Raw genomic sequence first — 26,788 nt, forward strand, 5'->3', positions numbered from 1 at the left:
AATAGTTTGAAATTCACTGCTCTTTCACTAATTCCGTTTGCAATTTTTTTTTTTTAAGGAAAAAGGTGCTATATTAGACATTTTTACCAAGAATGTAAGAGGGGAAAAAATGGGAGCGGTGGGGAGTGAGTCGTTCAAAGCTCTATCCAGGAACCTGGCAGCACTGGTGCTGTTGGCCTATCTTGGCCAAGTAGGAACAGTTGAGAGAGAAGAGAAATAAGTCTGGGACGCCCCCACGAGACCGTTAAAAGGTCGGGTGTCAACGGTCGAGGCCACGGCCCTCGGGGCCGCCAGGTCACAGGAAGTGCAGGACAAGCCCTGAGCAGCAAAGCAGACCCAGATGCCCCGCGAATCCCGGGAGCGGTGGGGAGTCAGGCGGCCGCTCCACTTCCGTTACCATTGGCAACGGCGGCCTCCCCAAAGTCGGCGTGGCACGAAAAGGAGGGACTTCCCGGCTGTGGGAGCAAATGCGCATGCGGCTGTCGGCCGGTCACAAGGCACTTCCTGTCGCGTCATCTTGAGGACCAATAAAAGTGCATAATTGCAGGGTCACGTGCATGGGTTGCCATTAGCAACCGGAGGCTTCTAAACAACCCGCCCTCCCTCCGCGTCCTCTGCGGTCCAACTTACCTTGGAGACGGTGGGCCTGACGAAGCCGCGCCTGGCCTCTCCCGCTTTTCCAGACCGCTGACTCCTGTCCGCCGGTATGGTGAGTAGCCGGCCGGGTAACGCCGGCCCGCGCCGAGGAGACATGCAGAGCCGGGGCCCCGGGGTGATACCCTGGCCTGCAGCGGGTCTGAGTCCGGCCCTGAGCCTCCCTGAGGAGGGGAGGCTGCACCGGGTGCGAGAGGCTCTGTTAGCCTCGGCCGAAGCCCTTCCGGGATAATCCTAGGTGGAGCCCTCTCCTAGCAGCCGCGCTCCGCCGCGTCGCTTCATTCCTCGCCCCTGCCTGAGGTGCCCGGGGCAAGTCACTCTTCACAGGTGGCTGACGAAGAGAGCTGGAGGGAACCGGCTGCCGGCAGAAGGCTCAAAGCGGGATTCTCATTCGATTCCAAAAACTCCAAGTTTACGCGCTCGCAGACACAGATACACACACACACGCGCGCGCGCGCGCTCACACACACACACACACACACACACACACACTTTGGCAGCATTAATTGTGTTAACGAACCGAGGAGGAAGACTGTGATTGAATACAACTTCCTGATGTGAGAGTAACTGTAAGAGTTCCAGCCCCTATTTTATAGCTGTGAAAACTTGAGTGACATTTCTTGTGTTTTGACCTGTTCAAAAGAAGGCACGTTTTCCTGTATGCTAGAACATATCCCATTAATCCCTCCAGCGTATATAGAATGCCAACTTAAATAGCAACCGTTTTTAGAAGAAGGCACAGTACTGAAGTGTTGAGAAAAAAAGATGACTCCAGGGTTGGGGGCACCACTGAAATGGGCTAGTAAAATACCTCAGCAACCAGAATTCCTATTTAGCCCACGCTATGTCCCAAGCACTCTCTTGCAGCTGAGGGTACAGCTGTGAACAAAACAGACCGTTCCTTACCCTGCTTGAGCTTGTCCCTCTCATTCTCTTGATTTCCCTAAAATATCAGGAACAAGTTGAAAAAATGGTGGTGATGTCACAAGAAGGCTGACATTTGCTCCCATTCTATCTTCTGTAATTCCTTCCTATCAATTTGCTTAACGACTGAGGTTTTGGAGTCAGGCTCAGTTTCTTCATTAGTAAATTGCAGATAATAAGTATACTTCGGTTGTTAAAATGATAAATAAGATAATGCATATAGAACAAATAGCCCAGTACCTGTTAAAATATTAAGCATTCAGTATATAATAGGTTTTATTAGGTTGTGTTCATTTTTATCATTACATTTTCATCCTTATACTTCTCATGGTAAAGCTGTATATGGACTTTGGAGTATGGTCAGGAATAGGGAACCATTTCTGGCGCCTTCACCACTCTCCCCTCACTTTATGGCACAATTTCAGGACACTCGCTTGGCAGTGCTCTGGTAGGATTCTTGCTCTGTGTTTTAGCTATTTTTTTTTTTAATAGAATCGTTTTGCAACAAAATTCAAACAAATTCTGATTCCCCTATTTGGATACCTCCTACTATTTCTACATATTTTACAGCTGATCATCATATCTTCTCTGATTTAACAGCTGACAACTGGTGTCAATGAGGTTAAGTGATTTGCTAACAGAAAGTTTCATAGCTAGGCTTAAATTTGGTTTTTAATCCAGTGCTTTCTCTACTTACACCACACATCAACCCGTTCTGTTTTCTCTCTAATGATGTGATTCGTGTACGTATAGTGTACATATGTGCATATGGGGAAGCAAACGTTTATGAGTGCTGTTTCCTGGGCTAATGCTGTTTCTCCTACTGAACTCAGCTGCTTCTTTTTTTCTTTACATCTTTATTGGAGTATAATTGATTTACAATGGTTTCTGCTTTATAACAAAGTGGATCAGTTATACATATACATTTTTTCCCATGTCTCTTCCCGCTTGCGTCTCCCTCCCTCCCACCCTCCCTATCCCACCCCTCTAGGTGGTCACAAAGCACCGAGCTGATCTCCCTGTGCTATGCAGCTGCTTCCCACTAGCTATCTATTTTACGTTTGGTAGTGTATATATGTCCATGCCACTCTCTCGCTTTGTCACAGCTTACCCTTCCCCCTCCCCATATCCTCAAGTCCATTCTCTAGTAGATCTGGGTCTTTATTCCCATCTTACCCCTAGGTTCTTCATGACATTATTTTTTCTTAAATTCCATATATACGTGTTAGCATACGGTATTTGTCTCTCTCTTTTGGACTTACTTCACTCTGTATGACAGACTCTAGGTCCATCCACTTCATTACAAATAGCTCAATTTTGTTTCTTTTTATGGTAGAGTAATATTCCATTGTATATATGTGCCACATCTTCTTTATCCATTCATCCGATGATGGGCACTTAGGTTGTTTCCATCTCCTGGCTGTTGTAAATAGAGCTGCAATGAACATTTTGGTACATGACTCTTTTTGAATTATAGTTTTCTCAGGGTATATGCCCAGTAGTGGGATTGCTGGGTCATATGGTAGTTCTATTTGTAGTTTTTTAAGGAACCCCCATACTGTTCTCCATAGTGGCTGTACCAATTCACATTCCTACCAGCAGTGCAAGAGTGTTTCCTTTTCTCCACACCCTCTCCAGCATTTATTGTTTCTAGATTTTTTTTTGCGGTATGCGGGCCTATCCGCTCCACGGCATGTGGTATCTTCCCGGACCAGGGCACGAACCCGTGTCCCCTGCGTCGGAAGGCGGACTCTCAACCACTGTGCCACCAGGGAGGCCCTGTTTCTAGATTTTTTGATGATGGCCATTCTGACTGGTGTGAGATGATATCTCATTGTAGTTTTTTTTTTTTTTTTAATCTTAATTGGTAATATATTCCCTTTTTGTTTGGCTTTGTTCTTAAAGTTTCTTTTTTTTAAAACATCTTTATTGGGGTATAATTGCTTTACAATGGTGTGTTAGTTTCTGCTTTATAACAAAGTGAATCAGTTATACATATACATATGTTCCCATATCTCTTCCCTCTTGCGTCTCCCTCCCTCCCACCCTCCCTATCCCACCCCTCCAGGCGGTCACAAAGCACCGAGCCGATATCCCTGTGCCATATGGCTGCTTCCCACTAGCTATCTACCTTACGTTTGTTAGTGTATATATGTCCATGACTCTCTCTCGCCCTGTCACAGCTCACCCTTCCCCCTCCCCATATCCTCAAGTCCATTCTCCAGTAGGTCTGTGTCTTTATTCCTGTCTTACCCCTAGGTTCTTCATGACATTTTTTTTTCTTAAATCCCATATATATGTGTTAGCATACGGTATTTGTCTTTTTCTTTCTGACTTACTTCACTCTGTATGACAGACTCTGGGTCTATCCACCTCATTACAAATAGCTCAATTTCGTTTCTTTTTATGGCTGAGTAATATTCCATTGTATATATGTGCCACATCTTCTTTAGCCATTCATCCGATGATGGGCACTTAGGTTGTTTCCATCTCTGGGCTATTGTAAATAGAGCTGCAATGAACATTTTGGTACATGACTCTTTTTGAATTTTGGTTTTCTCAGGGTATATGCCCAGTAGTGGGATTGCTGGGTCATATGGTAGTTCTATTTGTAGTTTTGTAAGGAACCTCCATACTGTTCTCCATAGTGGCTGAACCAATTCACATTCCCACCAGCAGTGCAAGAGTGTTTCCTTTTCTCCACACCCTCTCCAGCATTTATTGTTTCTAGATTTTTTGATGATGGCCATTCTGACTGGTGTGAGATGATATCTCTTTGTAGTTTTGATTTGCATTTTTCTAATGACTAATGATGTTGAGCATTCTTTCATGTGTTTGTTGGCAGTCTGTATATCTTCTTTGGAGAAATGTCTATTTAGGTCTTCTGCCCATTTTTGGATTGGGTTGTTTGTTTTTTTGTTATTGAGCTGCATGAGCTGCTTGTAAATTTTGGAGATTAATCCTTTGTCAGTTGCTTCATTTGCAAATATTTTCTCCCATTCTGAGGGTTGTCTTTTGGTCTTGTTTATGGTTTCCTTTGCTGTGCAAAAGCTTTGAAGTTTCATTAGGTCCCATTTGTTTATTTTTGTTTTTATTTCCATTTCTCTGGGAGGTGGATCAAAAAGGATCTTGCTGTGATTTATGTCATAGAGTGTTCTGCCTATGTTTTCCTCTAAGAGTTTGATAGTTTCTGGCCTTACATTTAGGTCTTTAGTCCATTTTGAGCTTATTTTTGTGTATGGTGTTAGGGAGCGATTTAATCTCATACTTTTACATGTACCTGTCCAATTTTCCCAGCACCACTTATTGGAGAGGCTGTCCTTTCTCCACTGTACATTCCTGCCTCCTTTATCAAAGATAAGGTGACCATATGTGCGTGGGTTTATCTTTGGGCTTTCTATCCTGTTCCATTGATCTATATTTCTGTTTATGTGCCAGTACCATACTGTCTTGATTACTGTAGCTTTGTAGTATAGTCTGAAGTCAGGGGACCTGATTCCTCCAGCTCTATTTTTCGATCTCAAGATTGCTTTTGCTATTCGGGGTCTTTTGTGTTTCCATACAGGTTGTGAAATTTTTTGTCCTAGTTCTGTGAAAAATGCCAGTGGTAGTTTGATAGGGATTGCATTGAATCTGTAGATTGCTTTGGGTAGTAGAGTCATTTTCACAATGTTGGTTCTTCCAATCCAAGAACATGGTATATCTCTCCATATATTTGTATCATCTTTAATTTCTTTCATCAGTGTCTTATAATTTTCTGCATACAGGTCTTTAATCTCCTTAGGTAGGTTTATTCCTAGATATTTTATTCTTTTTGTTGCAATGGTAAATGGGATTGTTTTCTTGATTTCACGTTCAGATTTTTCATCATTAGTGTATAGGAGTGCCAGAGATTTCTGTATATTAATTTTGTATCCTGCTACTTTACCAAATTCATTGATTAGCTCTAGTAGTTTTCTGGTAGCATCTTTAGGATTCTCTATGTATAGTATCATGTCATCTGCAAACAGGGACAGCTTTACTTCTTCTTTTCCGATTTGGATTCCTTTTATTTCCTTTTCTTCTCTGATTGCTGTGGCTGAAACTTCCAAAACTATGTTGAATAAGAGTGGTGAGAGTAGGCAACCTTGTCTTGTTCCTGATCTTAGTGGAAATGCTTTCAGTTTTTCACCATTGAGGACAATGTTGGCTGTGGGTTTGTCATATATGGCCTTTATTATGTTGAGGAAAGTTCCCACTATGCCTACTTTCTGCAGGGTTTTTGTCATAAATGGGTGTTGAATTTTGTCCAAAGCTTTCTTTGCATCTATTGAGATGATCATATGGTTTTTCTCCTTCAGTTTGTTAATATGGTGTATCACATTGATTGATTTGCGTATATTGAAGAATCCTTGCATTCCTGGAATAAACCCCACTTGATCATGGTGTATGATCCTTTTAATGTGCTGTTGGATTCTGTTTGCTAGTATTTTGTTGAGGATTTTTGCATCTATGTTCATCAGTGATATTGGCCTGTAGTTTTCTTTCTTTGTGACATCCTTGTCTGGTTTTGGTATCAGGGTGATGGTGGCCTCGTAGAATGAGTTTGGGAGTGTTCCTCCCTGTGCTATATTTTGGAAGTGTTTGAGAAGGATAGGTGTTAGCTCTTCTCTAAATGTTTGACAGAATTCGCCTGTGAAGCCATCTGGTCCTGGGCTTTTGTTTGTTGGAAGATTTTTAATCACAGTTTCAATTTCAGTGCTTGTGATTGGTCTGTTCGTATTTTCTATTTCTTCCTGATTCAGTCTTGGCAGGTTGTGCATTTCTAAGAATTTGTCCATTTCTTCCAGGTTGTCCATTTTATTGGCATAGAGTTGCTTGTAGTAATCTCTTACGATCTTTTGTATTTCTCCAGTGTCAGTTGTTACTTCTCCTTTTTCATTTCTAATTTTATTGATTTGAGTCTTCTCCCTTTTTTCTTGATGAGTCTGGCTAATGGTTTATCAATTTTGTTTATCTTCTCAAAGAACCAGCTTTTAGCTCTATTGATCTTTGCTATCGTTTCCTTCATTTCTTTTTCATTTATTTCTGATCTGATCTTTATGATTTCTTTCCTTCTGCTAACGTTGGAGTTTTTTTGTTCTTCTTTCTCTAGTTGCTTTAGGTGCAAGGTTAGGTTGTTTATTCGAGATGTTTCCTGTTTCTTAAGGTAGGATTGTATTGCTATAAACTTCCCTCTTAGAAAGGAAGGAAAGGAAGAAATGAAAGAAAGAAAAAGGAAAGAGGATAAAATAAAATAAAGTAAGATAAAATAAAGTTATTAAAAAAAATTAAGAAAAAAAATTTTTTTAAGAAAAGAAATGGATGGATAGAACCCTGGGACAAATGGTGAAAGCAAAGCTATGCAGACAAAATCTCACAGAGAAGCATACACATACACACAAAAAGAGGAAAAGGAAAAAATAATAAATCTTGCTCTCAAAGTCCACCTCCTCAATTTGGTATGATTCGTTGTCTATTCAGGTATTCCACAGATGCAGGGTACATCAAGTTGATTGTGGAGATTTAATCCTCTGCTCCTGAGGCTGCTGGGAGAGATTTCCCTTTCTCTTCTTTGTTCGCACAGCTCCCAGGGCTCAGTTTTGGATTTGGCCCCGCTTCTGCGTGTAGGTAGCCCAGAGGGCGGTCTGTTCTTCGCTCAGACAGGAGGGGGTTAAAGGAGCAGCTGCTTCGGGGGCTTTGGCTCACTCAGGCCGGGGCGAGGGAGGGGTGCGGATGTGGGGCGAGCTTGCGGCGGCAGAGGCTGGCGTGACGTTGCACCAGCCTGAGGGGCGCCGTGCGTTCTCCCGGGGAAGTTGTCCCTGGATCCCGGGACCCTGGCAGTGGTGGGCTGCACAGACTCCCCGGAATGGAGGTGTGGAGAGTGACCTGTGCTCGCACACAGGCTTCTTGGTGGCGGCAGCAGCAGCCTTAGCGTCTCATGCCCGTCTCTGGGGGGATGCGCTGTTAGACGCGGCTCGCGCCCGTCTCTGGAGCTCCTTTAAGCAGTGCTCTTAATCCCCTCTCCTCGCGCACCAGGAAACAAAGAGGGAAGAAAAAGTCTCTTGCCTCTTCGGCAGGTCCAGACTTTTCCCCGGACTCCCTCCCGGCTAGCCGTGGCGCACTAAACCCCTGCAGGCTGTGTTCACGCTGCCAACCCCAGTCCTCTCCCTGGGATCCTACCGAAGCCCGAGCCTCAGCTCCCAGCCCCGCCCACCCCAGCGGGGGAGCAGACAAGCCTCTCGGGCTGGTGAGTGCCAGTCGGCACCTGTGCGGGAATCTCTCCGCTTTGCCCTCCGCCTGCCTGTTGCTGTGCTCTCCTTCGCAGCTCCGAAGCTTTCCCCCTCCACCACCCGCAGTCTCCGCCCGCGAAGGGGCTTCCTAGTGTGTGGAAACCTTTCCTCCTTCACAGTTCCCTCCCACTGGTGCAGGTCCTGTACCTATTCTTTTGTCTCTGTTTATTCTTTTTTCTTTTGCCCTACCCAGGTACCTGGGGAGTTTCTTGCCTTTTGGGAGGTCTGAGATCTAATGCCAGCGTTCAGTAGGTGTTCTGTAGGAGTTGTTCCACGTGTGATGTATTTCTGGTGTATCTGTGGGGAGGAAGGTGATCTCCGCGTCTTACTCTTCCGCCATCTTCCCGATTCCCCCTCAGCTGCTTATTTCTGCTCCGTTTCTTCACTCCATCCATTTTAGAGGAACTTTTCTGTCTTTTGTCCTAAAGTTCATCCTCAGTTTTTGTAATTTTTTCTTCTTGGTCTTGGGACAGTCAAGACTTTTCTTGACTGAAGAGAAAATAACAGATTTGAATTGGCCACTTACTCTGCACAAGGCACTGTACGAGGAGCTGTGTGGTATAAGAAATGATTGAGGCCCTCAGGAGCTTACAGTCTACTTGAAGGAGCAACATCTGGAAAAAAAGACTACTAATAGTACAAGGTAGTCATTAGTCTGTGGTGTTGCCAAATGAGTAGCAGAGGTGATGTGTGCTAATTTTTGGAGGAAGGCATAACTAGAGTTACTGAGGGCATATTGGGAGGCTTCACAGAGTAGGTAAAACAGGTTTGGTCTTGAAGGACGGGTAGGAATTTGGTGATTTCCTGGAGCATGCTTGTACTGGCTGGTGAGAGCCAATCGTGTGCATTTCTTCTCATCTCTGCATTCAGTGACATTACCTTGGTAGCTTGAAATCAGCCTTGCTGGGAGTTTTTATACCACAGAAATCAGCAAGGGCCGCAAATCAGTTTCATACCCCCCCACCCAAAAGCCTGTTGTTAAGCATTTACCAGCACACCGCTGGGTTGGGTTCAGATTCTTGAATAAGAATGGGGAGGTACTTTTAGTCAAGGATTGGGGTAATGAGAGTGAAAGTATAAGCAGGAAATGTTAAATCATGCTTCTGATGAGCAGACTAGTCTGACTGAAGTAGAGTGTCCTTATGGTAGAATCCTGGGAAACGGGGTTAGAGAAAGAGTTTGGGGTGTATGGAGGCCTTATGAATTTAATACTATAAACAAGGAAGAATAATTGAAAATTTGTTTATGGGATTTTTTTTAGCAAGATGTGACATTGTTTTGAGTTATTTCCAATTGTAGGATATTCTTGCCCATACTTATGTGACTATAAGAAATAACATCTTTTCTAATGTAAGTATTCAGTTCTTTTTTCAAATGCCTGGTGGAGATCTGTCTTGTTGTGAGTCACAACTCAGGTGCATATGCAACTATAACATGTTTGTGTTCTTTTATTTTTAAACTCTGACATTTTCCAAAAAGGATTTGAAACAGCCAAGTTGAGTGGGGGCTGTGGAGTTAGACTGCCTGGTTCAGATCCCTGCTCTCCCACTTACCTATTTCAGTAGCATAGAAAATTTTTCTTCTCTGTATCTCAGTTTTCTATCTGTAAAGTAGGGTTTTTAAAAAATTATTTATTTATTTATTATTTATTTATTTTCGCTGCTCTGGGTCTTAGCTGTGGTGTGCAGGATCTAGTTCCCTGACTATGGATCGAACCCAGGCCCCCTGCATTGGGAGCACGGGGTCCTACCCACTGGACCACCAGGGAAGTCCCTGTAAAGCAGGTTTATACTACCTTTATCATAGGGTTGTATTGAGGATTAAATGAGGTCATGCCTGGCACATTGTAACCTCTGAATGACTTTTAGCTGTTATCATCATTACTATTATTATTTCTAATGTTTGACATTAGTTCAGGGAGTTGGCTAATAATCAGTATAAACCAAAACGTAAGAAACATCTTTCCATTCACTTTGTCTAGCTCTAAGGCAAGATCTTAGTTACCATTTTAATAAATAAGGTAAAGTCATGAAATTTAAGGTAAGTACATATCTCAAATGTGTTGGTTTACATTGTCAAAATACCTCAACTGGTTGTTCTGAAACATTAGTCTACTGGATAAATGACCATTAGAGAACATTGTAATATCTTGGGTAATTCTTAAATTATTGAACTTTAACATGTTGAATTGTAGAAATATTAAAAACAATGTGGGGGAGAAAAAGACTTGTTAGAGCCATTCATCATGCGGTTGGGGGTACATGTCTGTAGGCCAGCCTGTTATATTTGAGAGTCAGATGCATATAGGTAACAGTTGACACCTTGAGATAGATCATGTCATCAAGGAGAGGATATAGAATGAATGACAAGAGTAAGGGTCGCCAAGCAGGGCCCTGGGAAGTACAGCTACTTAAGAGGCAAGCCCAAGAGGAGCCTACAGGTGAGATGAAGAAGGGAGGTGGGGTTAGCAGCCAAAGAATGGAGCAGGTCAGTGGACAGAAAAGCATCGGCCACGGTAGTTGGATTTGTTATTAAGAAGTTGCTGGTGAGCTTCGCAAAGGCAGTTTGAACAGCATATAGAATGGAGACAGCAAGGGTAGAAGGGAAGTAGAGAAATGCAGCAGTAGCTGGAGGTTTCTGGTTTTGTTTTTTTTTTAGCATGAGTGAGATTTATGTACACAGTCTTCTCTATGGTCCGAGGGGAAGAAGAAACCTATAGAGAGTTGAGACAGGGAGTAATTGGTTAAATAAAGTACCCCAGGAGCTTGAAAGAGAACACATTAAGGCCATGATGGCCTTCAGAAGGAGAAACTCTTTCAGTTCACTTGTCAGGCACATGTCTGTTGTGTGCCAGGCACTATGAGTCGTCCCGGGGATACTCAGGGAACCAGAGGGGCAAGGTCATGGCCCTTGTAGACTTCTGTTCTCAGGGAATGGAAACTGCTGAGAGAAGGTAAGGATGTATGTAGATGCAGCAAAGCCATGGTGCAGGGCTTGGGGGGTGAAGGAGGTCATGCCCAGTGACCTTGGTGCTGGCCTCCACAATGCAGCCCAACACTGCTGAGAATGAGAGTTAGAACTTTGTCTCCCATAGACAGGTTATTCTTAAAATAAAGATAATCCTGACTTATTCAGTCCCCTGCATTAGATGTTCACTTTTATAATTTCCTTCTTTAATTTTCAGTATAGCTATAAAATGAAAAAGCTTCATTAATTTCTAGCTTATAGTTGTCAAGCTCTCATCCGGTTTAAAATCAAGACCAATTAGTGGCTATTTCAAAACCAAATATATTTTTTAAAGCTGTGTGAGATGGGATAAGGTTAAGTTTCTGTAATAGAGATTAAAAAAAGAAAGAAAGAAAAAAACCCAGTACCTTAAAGAATACAGAAGTTTGGGCTTCCCTGGTGGCGCAGTGGTTAAGAATCTGCCTGCCAGTGCAAGGGACACGGGTTCGAGCCCTGGTCTGGGAAGATCTCACATGCCGTGGAGCAACTAAGCCCATGAGCCGCAACTACTGAGCCCGCATGCCTAGAGCCCGCGCTCCGCAACAAGAGAAGCCACCGCAATGAGAAGCCTGCGCACCGCAACAAAGAGTAGCCCCCGCTCACCGCAGCTAGAGAAAGCCTGAGCGCAGCAACAAAGACCCAACGCAGCCAAAAATAAATAAATGTATATAAAAAAAAGAACTAATATTGTAACAAATTCAATAAAGATTAAAAAAAAAAGAATACAGAAGTTTATTTATCTCCTGCTTAACAGCCCTCTCACTGCTCATCACAGTTAGGTACGAGGTCAGTGCTGCTCCACAAAGTCGTTCCAGGGATACCAGTCCCTTTCAGCTTGCTGCTCCCCCAGCCCCCAGGGCATTGTGCTGTCCGCATAGTTCAGGGAGTCACCACCCCCAGGTTTCAGAGAAATAGGGTGTGGCAAAGGTGTGCCCCATGTCTTAAGCCCCAGGCTTTAGAAATAGCTCTTATTCTTCTGCTCACATCCATTGCTGAGAAGTAGTCATGTGGCTACACCTGACTTCACAGAGGGCTGGGGAGTGTTTTCTAGTTGGGCAGCCATGTGTCTGGGAAGATGGGAAGAACAGAATTTAGTGGACATCTGCCAGTCTCCACCACAGGATAACCTGTATGTTTTCATTGTTGGTTCCTTTATTATATCTTCAAGACTAACAATTAAATTCTTTTTTTCAGGCAGAGTTGGGTCTAAATGAGCACCATCAAAATGAAGTTATTAACTACATGCGTTTTGCTCGTTCAAAAAGAGGCTTGAGACTCAAAACTGTAGATTCCTGCTTCCAAGACCTCAAGGAGAGCAGGTATCAGAGAATTCTAAGGAAACCCAGTGGGAAGGAACATGGATCCCTTCTGGTGGCCAGTATGGGGGTGCTGTAGCAGAGAGGCCTTACAAACCATTGCCAGGATATCATGATCAATTAATTATTCATTGAGAGCAGCTACACTAAGCCTTATGGATATGTGATACTCAAGAAATCAGATTGTGGTGGGAGCAATCTGTTACTAAACATGCATATAATGATAATTGAGGGATTGCAAAGTTTCAGAAGGGCAGTCAGGAAATTGTGAAGTGCTTGTGGGTTAATGATTGGCTTGCTGTATTAAAGATTCCAGAACCTTAATTATTTGAGTTATTAATTAAAAGATTAGAGCCATAAGACATGGCAGTTAGCAAGAAAACACCTATGCAGTTTATATTGAAGAATTAGAAGAAGAGAAAACAGCAGGAAACCATGAAAAGCTTGCTGACTAGTACCAAAATTATTAGTTGATTTGTAGCAAGAGATGATAATTAGTTTAGTTGGACCAATAGTGGAAGATAATAAAAGTCCATAGAAAATTTAGTAATAGAGGATAATAGGGAAGCCAACCAAAAGGACTGAATAATAAAGAGACATCAGATTACTTGGGGATCAGATTTTGGCACACTTAAATGTCAAGACATAAATGAAAAAGGTCTCCAAGTAATCTGTAACTGTGATAAAGTCATTAACTTCACTCAATAGCAGAGACCCTCAGCTGTAGACTGTTACCTGTTCGATCCATTATTCTAATCTGATAATCTGGCTTCCTAACCCACAGCAGAGGTAAGCAGCAATCTGATTGGTGAGTCTATGAGACAGCCAGAGAAGGTACCCATTATTTACTTTATGCATTGGAGTACCTTAACTGCTGTTCATAATAATGAACTTGGGTTGCTCAAAAAAAAAAAAAACAAACATTTTTAAGCAGATTTGCTTTGCTCTATTAAAGAATATAGAAAGATTGTTAATATATTTAATAAGGACTTGCATCAAAAATAAAGTTTTGGTTTTTTTAGAGTGGTTAAATTCTGCTGGGTAAATGAAACGTTAAAGAATGGTAAATCAAATAAAGTTAGGTGTAACTCCCTTCGTTATGTCCTTTTGGAATGATGGAGAAGATAACCTGAGGTCGGGGCTGTAGCTCTTCATCTGCTGAGCATCTGAGGGATAAAACACTTCGAGGCTGGAGGCAGGGAGTGGAGGAGACTGTGTTACTATAAAACTGTCATTGATCGTAGGAGGCATGCGTGGAAGCTTTCTCAAGGATTCAGCTGTTGGGCATGTTCCTGAGATTGTTGGAAATGATTGTGGAGTTGGGACCATGGGCAAGTCACCGCCACCTTCTGAGCCTGTGTTCCATCTGTGAAGTGAGGGAATTGAAGAACATGGCTCAAGAGTTCCCTTCCAACACAAACGTCCTCTGTGGAAGAGTCGATCTTTAATCCTTTTGATGATGATGTTTGTTTTAATGGAGCTTTAATTAAATTAGGATTTTTTTCTTTCGGGTCTCAAGAATGCTAAGAGAAGCAATATATAATTACCATTGATTTTCTTATAGGCATTTACTAACGTGAATGGTCATTCAGTCATCGAAATGCTAGACAAATGATATAAAGAAAGGAGAAATTACACCTCTCAGGTGACTTATGAAATAAATGTGATAAAACTAATTTTAGGGGAGATTAAAGTTTTTCACTGAAAAGCTAAAGAAAAAAGTAGATAGTTTGGAGAATGTTTCTGAGCACATACTTGTATTAAAGGATGTGCACATTTGAAGAGCGAACCAGTTTAATCATTTAAATAGACATCAAAAATTAATTGAGCTTAAATTATTTTCAAACTGTTTTATTAATAAAGAAGATAATTTCCAGAGGGACTTTCACTAAACCCTTTAAACCCTTAGATCAGGGGTCCCCAACCCCTGGGCCATGGACTGGTACCAGTCCATGTCCTGTTAGGAACCGGGCCGGACAGCAGGAGGTGAGCGGCGGGCAAGCAGGCGAGCAAGTGAAGCTTCATCTGTATTTACAGCCGCTCCCCTTCGCTCGCATTACTGCCTGAGCTCCGCCTCCTGTCAGATCGGCAGCGGCATTAGATTCTCATAGGAGCGCAAACCCTACTGTGAACTGTGCACGTGAGGGATCTAGGTTGTGCTTATGAGAATTTAATGCCTGATGATCTGAGGTGGAGCTGAGGCAGTGATGCTAGCGCTGGGGAGCAGCTGCAAATACAGATTATCATTAGCAGAGAGATTTGACTGCACAGGGACCATAATAAATCAATTGCTTGCAGACTCATATCAAAACCCTATCAGTGGGTGGCAAGTGAAAACAAGCTCAGGGCTCCCACTGATTCCACATTATGGTGAGTTGTATAATTATTTCATTATACATTGCAATGTAATAATAATAGAAATAAAGTGTAATAAGCTCGAATCATCCTGAAACCATCCCCCCACCCCCACCCCCAGTTCCATGGAACAGTTGTCTTCCACAAAAGGTTGAGGGCCGCTGCCTCAGATGACATGATGTGGGTTTCTTAGTTTTGTTTTACTTTGTAAATAGTTGTTGTTGTTTATTCAGAGATTTTGGATTGTGGTTGTTTTTCAGGCTGGTGGAGGAGACCTTCACCATAGATGAAGTCTCTGAAGTCCTGAATGGGTTACAGGCCGTGGTCCACAGCGAGGTGGAGTCTGAGCTCATCAACACGGCCTACACCAATGTGCTACTTCTGCGGCAGCTTTTCTCACAAGCTGAGAAGTGGTACCTCAAGCTACAGACAGACATCTCTGAACTTGAAAACAGGTACTAAAATTTGTATCCACAGTTATGACAATAGAGGCCCAAGCATGAACTTAAAAGTTAGTGAGGGCTTCCCTGGTGGCGCAGTGGTTGAGAGTCTGCCTGCCGACGCAGGGTACATGGGTTCATGTCCTAGTCTGGGAAGATCCCACATGCCACGGAGCGGCTGGGCCTGTGAGCCATGGCTGCTGAGCCTGCGCGTCCAGAGCCTGTGCTCCGCAACGGGAGAGGCCACAACGGTGAGAGGCCCGCGTACTGCAAAAAAAAAAAAAAAAAAAAGTTAGTGAATATCTTTGCTGCTTTGCTTGGGCCTGGTGTGTGAGAAAATTTGGGTAAGGTAACAGCAGAGCATCCAGTTACTAAGTGATCTCTTAGGTGCCGCTCAGCATCCTCTTCAAAATGCCCTGTTTCCACTATTCCTAGGTGTTATAAAGCCCTCTGAGATTTATGAGATTGCTCTTAAGGCTATAAGTGATTATTCCATATGGTATCTCTGGTTAGCCTGATCAGTATTATAACAAGTCTTCAGAGATAGGTCAACTAAGAAAAAAAGATTATGAAACAGTTGAAAAGTTAATTCAAATACCATCAAATCACACTTAGTAGTATTGGAAGTTTATTTCTAAATAATTGCATTAAAATTATATACTGATCTTTAAAATAGGGAAAGTAAAAAAAAGTTTCATTATCTGAACTATATCAAAAAGCTCATTAATTTTTTAAAAATATGGTAAAATCAATGAAATTGAAACTCACTCTAAGAAAAGTCATGCCAGAGATCTGGAAAGACTGATACCGAGCCCAGGGGCCGTTTGCTAAGCACAGGTGCAGCGCGGCTTGCGGACAGTGCTTAACAACACTGGCTGTGGCCTCGGGTAGGGAAGGAAACCATTTAGCTTCACCAACTGTCAGTAGATAATTGGTGAGAAAACTTTGAGAAACTGACCTATTAAGAAGCTTAGGAGAGTAGTTACTGCCATTCACTCTGTAAGCTTTTGTATAGTCAGCCCCCAGGTACCTTTGCAAATAAAAGGAAATGTTCAGGTGGATCCCCCAAACCATCTGTCTTCCTTGAGAATTTACTATACTCTTTTCCAGTAGATGTGAACTAATTTTATTTTTCTGAGGCTACTCTATTAAAACTCAGTTTTCCTTGAACCTCTACTAGCTAACAATGTACATTATAGAGCAATTTCCCTTTAGCACCTCAAAAATACAGCGTTGACTACAAATTTCAGACATAGTTGTATTAACATTGTAATTTAGTTCTAGCGCTTATGTTGTACACTCAGTAGGTACAAAATAGTAGGTGCTATGGAGATTCAAATTTGAGTGCATGGAACTTAGGTTCTCGACCATTAGTAACTAAATATGTTTGATGTGGTGAAGTTTTGTTCATCTGGCTCTGTTGTTTCTGGCGTGTAATAGATTGGTACCAGTGCTTTTATTCTTCTTTTTTTTCTTTCTAAATTTTATTTATTTAGTTATTTGGCTGTGCCAGGACTTAGTTGTGGCACGCGGGATCTTTGTTGTGGCGTGCGGGATCTTTTTTTAGTTGCAGCGCGCAGGCTCTAGTTCCCTGACCAGGGATCGAACCTGGGCCCCCCGCATTGGGAACACAGAGTCTTAACCGCTGGACCACCAGGGAAGTCCTGCTTTTATTCTTCTTGTGTGTATGATACAAATCTATTCTAAACAAATACTTTTTCCTATTTGTTTTTGTCTTCAAGAGAATTATTGGAACAAGTTGCAGAATTTGAAAAAGCAGAATTTACATCTTCAAATAAAAAGGTAATTTTTGGTCCATATAAGTCCATACCTTAATAGCCAGTGTTTAAAATCCTCAAGTTGCTCAGAGCATTCAGAGATTAAAGTGAGAACTCTCAAGGAAAAGCATTCAACTCAAGAGCAGAATTCCAAGCTTGCCTCTCAGATTTTTAGGAGAAAAAAGATAAGTTTTGGAAGTAACTATGAAAAACTTGTTTTTGTCTACTACCTCACACACGCATGCGCATGCACACAACATCCCCGCAGTCCACCCGCCTCCCAGCCATGCAAGCTCTTCACTCAGATGACGCGGAGCACAGGCGTTGGGGGCATGCATCCTGGCACTGTCACTCCTCAGCTGTGCGACCTTGAGCAGGTTACCTGAGATGGCTGAGCCTTGTTCCCCTCATCTGTCAAGTGGAGACAGTACTGGTAGTTACCTGCTTGTCTCTTTTTTTTTTTTTTTTTTGCAGTACGCGGGCCTCTCACTGCTGTGGCCTCTCCCGTTGCGGAGCACAGGCTCCGGATGCGCAGGCCCAGCGGCCATGGCTCACGGGCCCAGCCGCTCCGCCGCATGTGGGATCTTCCCAGACCGGGGCACGAACCCGTGTCCCCTGCATCGGCAGGCGGACTCTCAACCACTGCGCCACCAGGGAAGCCCCCTGCTTGTCTCTTTAATCATTCTCATTACCTGTAGTGACCACTTAGCATTCCATTGTGTAGATGCACCAGAAATCCTCTGTGGTGTTACATGGTAAAACACTGCCAAGATCAATCCATGAACATACACGTACAAAACAATTTTCTAATTATTCCTTTGGAACATATTTCTAGCTAAGAAATTTCTAGGTCAGAGGGCATGAATTGTTTTGTTTTAATACATATTGCTAAACTGCCAGAATGTTTGTGTCAAGTTATTCATCCGTAGTGTAGTTTACCTAAATCCTCATCATTATTACAATTTTTCTGGGGTTCATGCAGAAATCTGTTTTAGCTCCCACAGTTTAAAATCCCAGTCTCTAGATACTAGGATCTTTATCAGCTTTGGCTTTGAGTACCTTCCCTCCCTCCTTTCTCTTCCACCTGTTTTTTGTTTTTAAAGATACAAGGAGGATGGATTTTGTTTTTATCTCTAATTTGCATTGGGCACTGTGGGCCAGGCACTGTCCTAAGCACTAGGACGTAGCAGAGATCCAAACCCATGAAAATCTAGCTGATATCTCAGTGAATATGTTTACACAGTGTCTTCCACTTAGAAAGTACAAGGGTTCAGTGATTACACATGTTTTATTCAGTGGTGATTTCAGTTTGGTTTCTTTGTTTTGTTTCAGCCCATCATAGATAACATAAAGCCAAAACTTGCTCCACTTAACGATGGTGGAACAGCAGAACTCCTAAACAAGGTAATGTTGCCATCATTTTGAGAAATGGCAAACTCTCTAAGGATATATGCTCACTGCCTGCCCAACTCTAGGGTAGAGAGACTGGGTGGAAGGTGTTGATTCAGGCTTTGGTCCACTGAGGGTAATTAGCCCATCGCAGTAGTTGTACTGAATGGTACCTGGTGGGCCAGAAGAGGCCACACTTAACTCCCAGAGAGTCTGAAGCAGCTCTTGATTGCATCTTTTCATAATGAAGTGAAGAGCATAGAATTTTGGAAAGTGTTTATTGATGGACATTTGAAGTTTATGAGCTGTGATAACAGTGAAGAGATTTTTTAATTAAGAGGTTTATAAAGATTAATTACTGATATACAACTCTTTTTCATGACTCTTGTGTTCTCAACATTATGCTAGATATTGTTACATAAAAAGAAAAGTAATACCTGGCCTTTTGCCCTCAAAAACCTTGTAGTCTCATTGGGAAGGGATAACTAATATTCTAGGAACAGAGACAGCAGAATGCTAACCTGTGTGCCACAGTTGCCACTAACCTGGTGCCAAAGGTGCCACAGGGTGGCAGAGAAGACACATTTCCATGTGGATAAGAGTAGTTGAGGACAGGCTCTTGGGTAAGGTGGTGCCTGAGCTGGGCTGAAAGGCGTAGCAGATTGAATTGTCAGAGGGAAGAGAAATGGTATGGCCAGCAGAGGGACAGAGTGGGCAGCAGTCAGAGCAGAGAGGAGGCTGGCATGCCTTGGAGCAGAGTGCAGGTTCTCCAGCTGGGCGAAGCTGCATGTGCTGGGGTATAGTAAGAAGCGAGACTGCACTGACAGGTGATGCTTGTGACGGAGCTGCTGATGAGCAAGGCCCTTGGACCTCAGCTCAGTTGGAACCACTTAGGGGCTGGGCACAGGGTATGGAATGATGAAGATTGTGTCTTGAGGATAAGCGGCAAGTGGTGTACAGTGTAGGCTGAGAACAAACCCAAGAGTTGCAGGATCAGCTAGGTGAGAGATGGCAGGGGAGAGGGACTTGGCAAAAAGGCTGAGAGTAGAGGGCTGCAAAAAGCCTGAGAGACTGTGAAAGAAGAAACTAGAAGTCTTAGAGCCAGAGATGACTCATACGTGTTGAGGCTGGTGAGCTGGGTAAAACTGGAATATTACCAGTAACCAGGGCATGCAGACTTTTGAGCTTTTATGTAATTTAAATTTAATATAAAAATTAAATTTTTAAGTGAAACAAAGGATTAAAAATACTTTGGCTAACATAATAAAACTTGAATTTACTCACAAAGGAAATTTTAAGACTTCAAGAAGAGAATGAGAAATTAAAGTCAAGGCTGAAGACCCTTGAAACACAGGTAACTGAGAAATATTTTAACAAAATTATTGAAAGAGTTACTTACAGACTAAGTACTGAATGTATTTTGTTTAATCTTGATTATAGGCAACAAATGCATTGGATGAGAAGTCAAAACTAGAAAGAGCACTGCAAGATTTACAGCTTGATCAAAGAACTCAGAAGGTGAAATCAGTTTTAGCATTTTCACATTTTCTAGATGATCGAGTTATAAACTTATATTAAGTCTTAGCTACTATCAGTATTATGCCCCACAGCCAGCCACTCCCTGAGAGGGAGGCCACCACTGTAGTTCTGCATTGAGAGAAACTTGTCCAGGAAAGGCCAGGTGAGCGCCTGTTGAGGGCAGTGGGGGCAGATACACAGCTCATGTACTTCACATGTCCCAGAGCCCATTGGCATATGAGATATACTTAAATTTATTTTTTAAAAGTTCTTCTCCCTTTCACTTTGCCCTTCCAATTACAACGGGAAGAAAGGAAGAGTTTTTAGTTATTATTATACAGAACTTATTATTACTTAAGTTTCCCTTCGGTGAGTGTGACAAAACAGAATGAATTTACTCGTCATGCGTCTTCTAATCCGCGTATATCTAGCTGTGCTTCTGTAATACAGTGAAATCCAGTGAAGTTCTTCAAGCTTGTCTGAATGGAATGACTGAGTATCACTCTGCCCTGGAAGTCATCGTGTGCTCAGTTCTGCCTCCTTTGGCCTTTCCATTGAGATTAGATGCTGTAATAGGATCCTGTCAGCAGGACCATTGGAGTGAATTTTCATTGCAGCACTGGCTTTTCTAGTGGTTGTAGTGCCATTGTAAATGTCTACTAAACAATCCCCAAACTTACTTCATTAGACTTTGGTTATACTTTTTCTATGGAAAATTTCAAACATATACAAGAGTAGAGAGAATAGTGTAATGCACCCCAGGTACTCATCACTCTGCTTTACCAGTCAGTCATCAAGACATGGCCAGTCTGGTTTCATGTTTACCTCTACTTTCTTCTCCCTCTCCCCATGTTTTTTGGGTTTTTTTAATTAATTAATTTTTTGGCTGCGTTGGGTCTTCATTGCTGTGCACAGGCTTTCTCTAGTTGAAGCAAGCGTGGGCTTCTCATTGTGGTGGCTTCTCGTTGCGGAGCATGGGCTCTAGGCGCGCAGGCTTCAGTAGCTGTGGCACGCAGGCTCAGTAGTTGTGGCTCACGGGCTCAGTAGTCATGGCTCATGGGCTCAGTAGTTGTGGCTTGAGGGCTCCAGAGCGCAGGCTCAGTAGTTGTGGTGCATGAGCTTAGTTGTTCCGCAGCATGTGGGATCTTCCCAGACCAGGGCTCGAACCTGTGTCCCCTGCATTGGCAGGCAGATTCTTAACCACTGCGCCCCTGGGGAAGTTCCCCTCCATGTTTTTTTGAAGCCAGTCTCAGACATTACATTATTTTATCTGTAGGTTTTTTGTTTTGTTTTGTTTTGTTTTTTGCGGTATGTGGGCCTCTCACTGTTGTGGCCCCTCCTGTTGCGGAGCACAGGCTCCAGATGTGCAGGCTCAGCAGCCATGGCTCACGGGCCTAGCCGCTCCGCGGCATGTGGGATCTTCCCGGACCGGGGCACGAACCCGTGTCCCCTGCATTGGCAGGCAGACTCTCAACCACTGCGCCACCAGGGAAGCCCAGTCTGTAGGTATTTTTCAAATAAAAGGATGCGTCTTGTATGGCTAAAACAAAAGGAAATATGTATGATTTTCAATCATTATATACCAAGGACCATAAATTTCAATCATTATATACCAAGGACCATAAAACAGCTGAATACTCCGGAACAGCTTTAGTTTCTCAAAAGTAAACCAGTTACCAACATTTTCGGATGATGAATTTGTTTTAAAAGCCATTGAAGGTTTTGCTCCAATTTTGCTTTTAAGATTTGGCAAAAGCAAAATGCGTACAGGCCTTCACTAGATGCAGTGAAATAAAATCTTTTTAAAAACCAGATTTCAAAAATAAGTAAGGAATTCTTCTTTTGTTGATAGTAGTGCTTCGTTTTCATAGTTAGCAATTATAGACCATTTTCCTGTCATTAATATAACTTTTGTCTTTTATAAATTTTGTCTAGTTAAAAACATGATCCAGGTAGAGAGAAGATCCAGCTGCTTATATTACACTGACGAAGTGTACAAATATGTGCATATTGAATTAATGTAAAAAACTTAAAATCTTGTAAATTTAGCAAGCCATATAATCAGTAAGCATTAATTAGGCTCTCATAATATTGTAAAACATGTCTGTTACATTTTTTGTATAAATTGTATTAATTTTATTATTTTTCCATCTGTATCATTAAAAATTCTTCACCAGGATTTTTTTACCTTGACTTTTCAGAAATGAAGCTTATTTGCCACCCCAACTCGGGGAAACACAATCTTGTCAAATTTAGGATCCCACCTCTCTTGTTCCTCTTTTGGAATTCCAGCAGTTCATAAATCATATTTTACATACTTGGAAATCAGTAACCACTGAGTGTGGTCTGCTGTGCTCAGGACACAGTGCACTGGGTGCCGAGGGTGAACTGGGTGTGCTGGTGACCCTGACTGGGCTGCAGTGGCAGAGAAGGCTGGCGGGGGATGCTGACATGCACACGCAACACACATCATCATCTGTTTCCATCACCTGTGATGCTCAATCTAAAGCAGTTACTGTTTAGGATGTCAGCATGAAATCATGTGAGTGTATGTATTTTTCATAGGATTTTATAAAGACCCAAGACTTGAGTGACTTGGAAAACACAGTTGCTGCTTTAAAGAGTGAGTTTCAGAAGACACTTAACGACCAGACAGAAAACCAGAAGTCCCTGGAGGAGAATCTAGCGACAGCCAAGCATGACCTACTCAGGGTGCAGGAGCAGCTGAGCATGGCTGAAAAGGTCAGATTTGTCTGTTTATATCCGATTAAGTGATGAATGCAGTGTAACTAAGGGAAACGTTGGACAACTACAGATTCACTTCATTTTTTGTCAAGGTATTAGGCAATTTGTGTTCTAAAGATTTATCATTTGGGGACACTGAAATTCTTCCATCTTTGGCACTAAAATATCTATGATAATAAAAACCTACACTCCTTCTGTTCTATGGTAAATACTCCACTGAGGGTGGTGTACAGCCGGCACCCTGAGCACCCATTTTGCTCTTCCTGATCAGCCCTCTTACAGTCTGGCAGAGGGATGAGTGGCTTTTTTCTCAAGGGTTCTATACTTTTTTCTTAATTTATATGAGATATGTGGAGAACTGGTTTTTTCGCTTTAGGGCTTAGACTCTTAAGAATATGGGAGCTAAAATGTAATTAAATTTAAAATCCTCCTCTTCAAATACTGGCAATATTTTGGGATTTGGAGAAAAGAGCATGCTTATTTTACCTGAAAATGCATTTACTTTTTCAAATAGATTTCCCATGTCTATGGCATAGTATGTTTGAGTTATTTGCTAATATTGTACTTGGGAAATGTTACTATTTTATTAGCTTCCCATTTGAAAGAATGTATTTTTAAAGTTTGAATAGTCTTAATTTTATATAAGTATATATTTTTTAAAATTAGAAAATAGGGCTTCCCTGGTGGTGCAGTGGTTGACAGTCCGCCTGCCGATGCAGGGGACGTGGGTTCGTGCCCCGGTCCAGGAAGATCCCACATGCCGCAGAGTGGCTGGGCCCGTGAGCCATGGCCGCTGAGCCTGTGCATCCGGAGCCTGTGCTCCGCAACGGGAGAGGCCACAACAGTGAGAGGCCCGCGTACCGCAAAAATAAATAAATAAATAATAAAAATTAGAAAATAAAATAAGCACAATATTAGTAAAATTAGGGCAAAATATATATTTTCATCAGATATGTTATTTCTTTCCTTAACTATTTCTTATTAATGGGCTGACATTTTTCACTATGTAGGAATTAGAGAAAAAATTCCAACAAACAGCAGCTTATCGAAACATGAAAGAGATTCTCACCAAGAAGAATGACCAAATCAAAGACCTGAGGAAAAGACTGGCGAAGTAAGACATACTGATCCTGTCTCTCAGATTGTCTCCCTGCTGGGTTGATGTCTGTCCTTCATTAAGTCTAACCTTGTGTCTGGAGAGGTCAGGCCGGTGGGGAGTTGCTCTGTCATTCAGTCCAGAAGGCTGTGTCTGGGGAAGGCATAGGGGTTTTGGCCAGGCCTCATCTGTAACACCCACCAGGGTTTCTTTTCAGGTTCATCCGAACCTTTAGCCTCACACAGGGCTACACTAGGCTACTCTGGCCATGGATTCTCTTAGCAGGATATTGGACAGAAACCACAGCAAGCACATAGGGCAGCATTGGGCATTTCTCCTCAGTGGTGTCCTTGCTGCAGCCCACAACCTGATCATACTGTGCTCTCACATGACAATTTAGGTGCTAGAAAATGAGTCCATGCATGGGTGCCAGAGCCAGCGTGGCTTAGAAGTTCCATGCCCTATATAGGACCAGTGTCTTTGGTCCAGCCACGTGGTGCCCAGGCAGGGACATGTCCGGGAGGGAGGGACTCAACTGTAGGGAAGCTGAAGCCGTGGTTTCCGCCATGGATGTATAGTTGTTCACAGTTCTCCTGGTCCAGATGGAGTCTTCTAATTGGGGTTATTTCTGTCATCAGTGGCTCTGCCTGGAAACTCAGCTGACATTTTACCTTTAGCAGGGTTCCAGGGTACCAGAGCTAGAAAGTGAATCCCAGATCATATTTTTCCTTAGAGAAGAGGGTCTGTTAACCCTGTACTCACAAAGCCATATCAGCTGTTTGTGTCCATCAGGCCATCGATTAGATAATTACCGCCAAATCCCTAATCTACTAAGCTATCATGGATCTAGATGCCACATGTAGAAACTTGGAACCTGAAGGTATCTCAGCAGTTACCTGGTCCATTCTCCACCTGTGGCAGGAATCCCGAGTCACCCTCGTCATGCCTTGAATGTATCTGACTTCTACCGTAGCAGTGATTTTAAGTGAAAAATGTAACATTACTGGTTTAGTCACTGGAGGTGTTTCAAGTAAACTTATTTGGTAACAACAACAGCAGCAAAAAGTATCATGACATTATGCTGTTAATTGAATATATCTCTCTTTCCAGATATGAACCTGAAGATTAAAAACTGAAGAAGATTTCATCTGGAAGCTGCCACTACATGAAAGTACAAGCTGTTTCTCACCTCAGGCATGTATTTGAAGCAGTTTGTTGTATTCCCTCTCTTTATTTTTCTAATATTTAGACTTTGCTTCTGATATTTAGAACTAGAGTTCCTATTTCAGTTACCTAATTGAGGAGAAAACCTACTGACTGATTCTGGCCTGTCATCCCAAACTCTTCTCTGCTGAGTGCTCCAGAATCTTAGTTCAAATGCAGTGAGAATTCTTTATAGTAAAGAAGAGGCTTATCCTTTTGCATTAGTGTAAAGAGCATGCCTTTTCAATAAATGTTAAAGCTAGCATTGTCTGTACTTGTGCATTCCCCAGAGGAAAAATATAGAATCATTAAAGATAGTTACTACAAATAAACGTTATTTTTTAACATGAAATCTAATTTGTTTTCTATATGTGATCATCAAAAAACTATGAATTTATTGAAAATGTGAATACCATCTATTATAGGCATCATTTTTACCAGTTATAATGAAAATTAACAGTGAACATGAGGTTTCGGTTAACTCCTTTGGTCTCTCTAGCTAAATGCTGAGGAGGGTCAGACATTTTTTGCAGCATAACTTATGAGTCCGTATTACTAATGGAGAAGGCAGAGCCATCCTGTACTTATACAGTTGAGAAAGTATCTGGATTCAGAATAAATGTAATCTTTATACTTCAGTTTCCAGAATATTCTTTTAAGTTATATTAAATGAGAACACTTTTTTTTTTATATATAAATTTATTTATGGCTGCATTGGGTTTTTGTTGCGGTGAGTGGGCTTCTCATTGTGGTGGCTTCTCTTGTTGTGGAGCACGGGCTCTAGGCACGCGGGCTTCAGTAGTTGTGGCTCACGGGCTCTAGAGCACAGGCTCAGTAGTTGTGGAGCACGGGCTTAGTTGCTCCATGGCATGTGGGATCTTCCCGGACCAGGGATCGAACCCGTGTTCAATCCTGCAGTGGTTAAGAATCCTCCTGCATTGGCAGGAGGATTCTTAACCACTGCGCCACCAGGGAAGAACCAAGAACAATTTTTAAAAGACCTCTATTTAACATAAAATCAGTTACCAGACCTCAGATTCAACTTTTGATTATAGTTTATTTATTTATGTGCATCTACAGTAACTGCATTTTCAAGAGGTTTTGATTACATTTCCATTAGTCCTGCTTTTTCTTGTATGATTTTGGATAAATCATTAGAAGTTAGGTATCATATCTGCACTTGTGTAATGCAACAATATACTCTAAGGATAAACAAAATAAAGTCCATAAAGCAATAATGCCTCAGAAGGAAAGTACTTACTTTTATTACATTATTTAGAAAGTAATTATTCCCACTTCCAAAAGCAGAGTGTCACACCCTAAATGAATGCCGTCTGCTAAGAAATGTCATCCCACTTCCACAAATGAAGGTTTTATTTACCAAGAAGAGTTTACTGATCCAAGGATAAGGCTTCTTGATATCTTTATTCAAGCTCTTAATACTAGCCTTGAATTTGTTGTTTTTCTTGTAGGTTTTATATTAAAGTACTGAAGGAACAAATGATGAAGGGTAAGATAATTTCCCCCCAAAAGGACACAGAAGGCAGTCTTAAAAAGGTGAATGAATGAGAGAAGGGAGGGGAAAAGATCCACTAACAAGCCAGCACTTACTGCATAGTTGTTTCTCACCCATCCTTCACTATTCAGGTCACTCATTGGGTTCTGTGTCCTTTTAGAGCTTTCACTGAGGGTTCCAGTCTTACCCCATATTTCTTTAGGCAAAAATTTATTCTGTCTCTGAAAACTATTCCATTTTTTATAGACCAGAATATTCTGTGTAATTCAGAAATCAGACCTCTTTAAATGGCTTGTGTATCTTTCAAAAACCATTTGTTTTCTCTCTACATGTTTCTTAGTTTGATGTCCATAGGGAAGGAAGTTACGTTGAGAAACCTATGTTGCTAGGTAGAATTTCAACTTGGTTTTCTTTTTTTTTCGGTAGCAACTTTTAAATATTCTATATATGCAGTTCAGTAATTCAAAAGTATTTATGAAACCTTAAAACCTAACTAGGCCCTGCATTAAGATAAACAAACATGATATTCTTTGACAT

The 26,788-nt window shown here is 42.1% G+C and overlaps 1 protein-coding gene across 3 annotated transcripts; it reads left to right on the forward strand.

The window, feature by feature from the left end:
• Nucleotides 1-571: 571 nt before the first annotated feature.
• Nucleotides 572-26,251, forward strand: LZTFL1 (leucine zipper transcription factor like 1). Of its 3 annotated transcripts, XR_009565746.2 has the most exons (11): nt 572-709; nt 12,090-12,214; nt 14,827-15,021; nt 16,749-16,809; nt 18,117-18,188; nt 19,462-19,527; nt 19,614-19,691; nt 22,257-22,433; nt 23,447-23,550; nt 24,643-24,726; nt 26,208-26,251. XR_009565746.2 is itself a non-coding variant. In XM_030845296.3 (10 exons), the coding sequence occupies exons 1-10, from the start codon at nt 707-709 to the stop codon at nt 24,659-24,661; spliced, it is 900 nt and encodes a 299-aa protein (XP_030701156.1). In that variant the 5' UTR covers nt 572-706; the 3' UTR covers nt 24,662-25,341. The 3 variants fall into 3 exon arrangements, 2 of the variants coding, with proteins under 2 accessions (XP_030701156.1, XP_060163495.1); XM_030845296.3 differs by lacking the exon at nt 26,208-26,251 and having other exon boundaries at nt 24,643-25,341; XM_060307512.2 differs by lacking the exon at nt 26,208-26,251 and having other exon boundaries at nt 588-704; nt 24,643-25,344.
• Nucleotides 26,252-26,788: the final 537 nt, after the last annotated feature.

This window comes from Globicephala melas, chromosome 11 (assembly GCF_963455315.2).
Source record: "Globicephala melas chromosome 11, mGloMel1.2, whole genome shotgun sequence".
Lineage (NCBI taxonomy): Eukaryota > Metazoa > Chordata > Mammalia > Artiodactyla > Delphinidae > Globicephala > Globicephala melas.